Genomic DNA, 4120 nt, shown 5'->3' with positions numbered 1-4120 from the left:
CGGGGGGGGGGGAGCCGCACCCAGCCACGCGCAGTGTGGGGAGCACCAGTGGCGTGAGAAGTGCTATCTGTCCCCTCGCCACACCGGGAGCCCTGCAGCACTGTGGTGTCCAGCCTCGTGCTGGAAGCATGAGAGCGCTGCGGTATCCCACCCCACACCGCACCGGGAGCACCGAGATCCCCATCCCGCTGCAATGCACGGAACCCACAGGCCAGTTCGACATGTGGCGGGACTACCTGGGGCTGGCAGCCATGGTGTCCGCGCTCCTCCGTGACCCCGCAGGCCTTGAGGACCCTTCGCCGCCCCTGGGGCCCCTTGCTCCGTGTGCTGGGCCAGCTCCGTGTGCGGGGCCGGCTCCGTGTGTGGGGCCGGCTCCGTGTGCCGAGACAGCTCCGCGTGCTGGGCTGGCCCTGTGCTCGTTCTGCAAGCACAACGGGGAGGCCCCGGCCGTGTACCGGAGCCACAGCTTGCGGGACGCCCACGGCCGCCTGCAGTGCCCGGTGCTGCGCAGCTACGTCTGTCCCCAGTGCGGGGCCACTCAGGACCGGGCCCACACGCGCCGCTTCTGCCCCCGCACGCACCGTGGCTACACCTCCGTCTACTCCCGCCCGGTGTGCCCCAGGAGCGCCGGGAGGAGGCAGGGGAACACCAGGATGTAGCCGAGAGATGGAGGATCCTTTGTCACCGCACAGGTACTGGCGGGGTGTGGTGATGCCATGGCGTATGTGGCACATCCAAGCCTGGGTTCATCCCAGGGTGGGATTCCCATGAGGAATCTCATCGTGGAATTGGCACTGATGGAGGGAAGGGGGCACACCAGGAAGTAGCCGAGGGATGGAGGATGCCACATCCCCGTGCAGGTACAGGGTTTGTGGTGCCCCGGTGATGCCACAGGGATTGTGCTGCATCCAAACCTGCTTTGGCCAGATTCCCATGAGGAATCTTGTCAGGGAATCAGAGCTACCAAAGGGAGGGAACCAGGAAACAGGTGACGGGGGACACCGGGAAGTAGCCGAGGGATGGAAGATGCCATATCCCCATGCAGGTACTGGAGGGTTTGTGGATCCAAGTCTGGATTTAGCCAGAAACAGGATTCCCATGAGGGAATCTCACCGGGGAGTCAGAGCTAAAGGAAGGAGGGGGCACTGGGAAACAGGTGACATAAGGACAGAGACACTCTTGGAGCCTGGGTTTGCCCAGGATGGGATTCCTGCAAGGAATCTCATCAGGGATTTGGCACTAATCATGGGGTGCATGCTGGTGCTTCCTGGTGCTCCCGCCTCTCCTGGCTTCTCTTCCAGGGACTTCCTCAGAAGATGAGACCGTGGCTCAGCGCTTCCCACTGGGACCAGTCTCCCCAGTTTGTGCGACTTTGTGCCGCCTGCCAATGTCGTAGGACCCAGATCAGTCGGTCTGGCCGGATTCGGGCACTGCCACCAGGGCCAGTTCTGTTTTGTGTTGGGTTTGAGTTTTGAGTTCTGAATTTTGGTTAATCCCAGGCTAGGAAGGGGCTGCTTGTCCGGCTGGCCGAGCCGTTACTGGATGTTCTGAGCTGGACTGCTGAGTTTTGGTTAATCCCAGCCCAGGAAGGGGCCAGCGCTCTGGGTGCCGGAGCCGTTACTGGATGTTCTGGGTTGGATTGTTGAGTTTTGGTTAATCCCAGGCCAGAAAGGGACTGGGAGGGGGCCAGTGCTTCAAGTGTTGGAGCCTTTATTCAAGCACTGGAGCTGTTACTGAGCATTTTGGGTGGGTTTGGTGGGATTTGTTCACCCATGATGGCAGGAGGAGCCTGGCATTCAGTGCTGGAAGGTGGTTTATTCAGTGCTGGAGGGTGGTTTATTCCCATTGTGTCCATCAATAAATGGTTATTCCTGATGTCCCTACCCCTCTTTCCAGCGGCTCCCACTGGGCACTGGCCTCCGGCCACGCCGTGGCTTTTGCCTCCGGAGCAGCTCCAGTCCCCGGTACGCACCCATGGCCAGGCGGCTGTGGGGAGACATGGGCATCACCCAGGGGTGCTGGACCCCCAATCCCAGGGAAATCCAAGTGGATTTGGGACTTACTTGAGGTCCGAGAGCTCCCGGATCAGCCCGCGGATGACATCGGTCGCGTCTGCCGGTTCCGTGGCCCTGGCACTGCTGGGAGAAGGAGAATCAGGATCTTCCTGCTCCTCAAATCAGGAATTTCAGTCAAAATCAGGATTTTATTCCTGCACTAGGGTCTGGATCCACCCACCTTTCCCATGGCTGTACTGGGCTGTTCCCCATGGAGCCGGTGTGGATCTGGCCTCTGGTGTCCCATGGCTGCTGCCCAGCAGCATCTGGGAATGGCTGCAGGGAAAGAAAAGAGCTGAAGATGGAGCCCAGGGGGATGTGGAAGCTCCCAGGTGAGGTGGGGAGGGGTCTCTGGGTTCCAGTTTAGGATGGGGAGGGGGGGTGTGTCTCAGTTTGGGTGGGGAGGGCTCATCCCAGCTTTACCTTCTCCACTGGGAGCTCTGGGCTGGTCCCTTCCCGGTGGTCCTGAGGCTCGGTGCTGGTGGCTGCTGGATCCAGTCCCAGTGTCACCACACTGGAATTCCCACCCTCAGCATTCCCACTCTCGCAATTCCTGCTCTCTGTGTCCTCTCCACCGCTCTGGGGATCTCTGGGACAATCCAGTGACCCCGTGTCCATGCTCAGGGCAATCCCAGTGCCACATCCCTCCTCCAGGGCACCTTTTTCCCCCTCTCCCGCTGCATCCGGCACCTCCGAACTCGCTGCAGGGGCCGTGTCCTTCACCATGTCCTCAGGGCTGGATCCCTGTGCTCCAGAATTCCCTTGTTTTGGTGATTCCAGCTGATTCTCTCCTGCCCCATCCCAAATTCCCTGTTTCAGTGGCTCCAGCTGCTCCTCTCTTGCCCTATCTACCTCTGAAATTCCTGGTTTCACTGACTCTGGACGCTCCTCTCCTGCGCCATCCAAAATTCCGTGTGTTGGTGTTTCCAGCTGCTCCTCTGCTGCCCCATCCACCTCAGAAAGTCTTGGTTTTGGTGATTCCAGCTGATCCTCTGCTGTTCCATCCAAAATTCCCAGTTTCAGTGATTCCAACTGCTCTTCTGCTCCATCTGCCTCTGGAGTTCTCAGTTGGGGTGACTTCAGCTGCTCCTCTCCTGCTCCATCCCCCTCCAAAATTCCAAGCTGGGATGATTCCAGATAATTCTGTCCCATTCCATCCAAAATTACATGTTTCACTGACGCTGGGGGCTCCTCTCCTGCCCCATCCACCTCCAAAATTGCCGGTTTTGGTGATTCTGGACAATTCTCTCCTGCCCTATCCCAAATTCCTGGTTTTGGTGACTCCAGATCATCCTCTCCTGCCCCATCCAAAATTCCTAATTTTAGTGACTCCAGCTCATCCTCTCCTGTCCCATCTGCTTCCAAAATTCCCAGCTGGGGCAATTCCAGATGATTCTCTCCCATCCCATCTGAAATTCTCTGTTTCGGTGATCCTGGTGCTCTGCCGCCTCCAATCCCCTTGTCTCTCCCTTCCTGAAAAAAACACATTAAAAACCCCAGTTTGGGGAGTTTTTCCCTCTGCTGGGTGTGAACACCATGCTGGAGGCTTTCCGTACCTGCAAGGCTCTGGCTCCATGCTCTTCCACATGGATTCCCTCTGGATCCACCTTGCCACTGCTGTTCTTGCTGTTGGACCCAGCAAATCCCATTGGGCTGGACCTGGATGGATCCAGCCCAGGTCACTCACCCCCCGGTCCCCTCCTGTTACCTCGCCTGGGGGTCCATCCCAGCAGGATCTCCATCAGGATTATTGCTCTGGGAGGGAACAGGCACGGCTGAGCCGGCAGCTCCCGGAGCTTCCTGAAGGATCCGCTTGGCTTTGGGAGCATGGAATTTCATGTTGCCTGTTGTGGGGAGGAAAGAGAGTCCCAATTTGGATGTGGAGGAGTCCCAGTTGGATGGAGAAGGGTCATTTTGGGCCCAAACTGGGACATTTGGGCATTTCCCAGTTACCTGGGAGTGGGTGGGTCCTGCGCTTCCCCATCCTGGTGCTACCTGGGAGGGACATAGAGCAGCCCCAAGTTACCCCAGCCCCCTATTACTCCAACCCCTCTCATACCTCCCTA

At 58.6% G+C, this 4120-nt stretch overlaps 2 protein-coding genes across 2 annotated transcripts in view; one reads left to right on the top strand and one right to left on the bottom strand.

Annotated features, from left to right (window-relative positions):
* The first annotated feature begins 8 nt into the window (after positions 1 to 8).
* NANOS3 (nanos C2HC-type zinc finger 3) lies at positions 9 to 1875 on the top strand. The gene is made up of 2 exons (XM_008630762.2): positions 9 to 692; positions 1302 to 1875. The coding sequence occupies exon 1, from the start codon at positions 129 to 131 to the stop codon at positions 657 to 659; it is 531 nt and encodes a 176-aa protein (XP_008628984.1). The 5' UTR covers positions 9 to 128; the 3' UTR covers positions 660 to 692; positions 1302 to 1875.
* The window catches only part of CUNH19orf57 (chromosome unknown C19orf57 homolog), a 2595-nt gene continuing 270 nt past the window's right edge, over positions 1796 to 4120 (bottom strand). The window contains exons 2-8 of the mRNA XM_017729442.1: positions 4008 to 4049; positions 3763 to 3898; positions 3611 to 3680; positions 2478 to 3527; positions 2236 to 2330; positions 2064 to 2138; positions 1796 to 1986 (exon numbers count right to left, since the gene is read on the bottom strand). Coding sequence (XP_017584931.1) covers positions 1881 to 1986; positions 2064 to 2138; positions 2236 to 2330; positions 2478 to 3527; positions 3611 to 3680; positions 3763 to 3898; positions 4008 to 4038 — 1563 coding nt within the window. The 5' untranslated portion in view covers positions 4039 to 4049 and the 3' untranslated portion in view covers positions 1796 to 1880. The remainder of the gene's footprint in view (positions 1987 to 2063; positions 2139 to 2235; positions 2331 to 2477; positions 3528 to 3610; positions 3681 to 3762; positions 3899 to 4007; positions 4050 to 4120) is intronic.

The sequence above is a fragment of the Corvus brachyrhynchos genome, unplaced genomic scaffold (assembly GCF_000691975.1).
Source record: "Corvus brachyrhynchos isolate BGI_N302 unplaced genomic scaffold, ASM69197v1 scaffold721, whole genome shotgun sequence".
NCBI lineage: Eukaryota > Metazoa > Chordata > Aves > Passeriformes > Corvidae > Corvus > Corvus brachyrhynchos.
This window is presented reverse-complemented; position numbering and strand designations above follow the sequence as displayed.

Excerpts from the sequence above, each read along its gene's own strand:
- NANOS3 (XM_008630762.2), top strand. The coding sequence starts at position 129 with ATGAGAGCGCTGCGGTATCCCACCCCACACCGCACCGGGAGCACCGAG.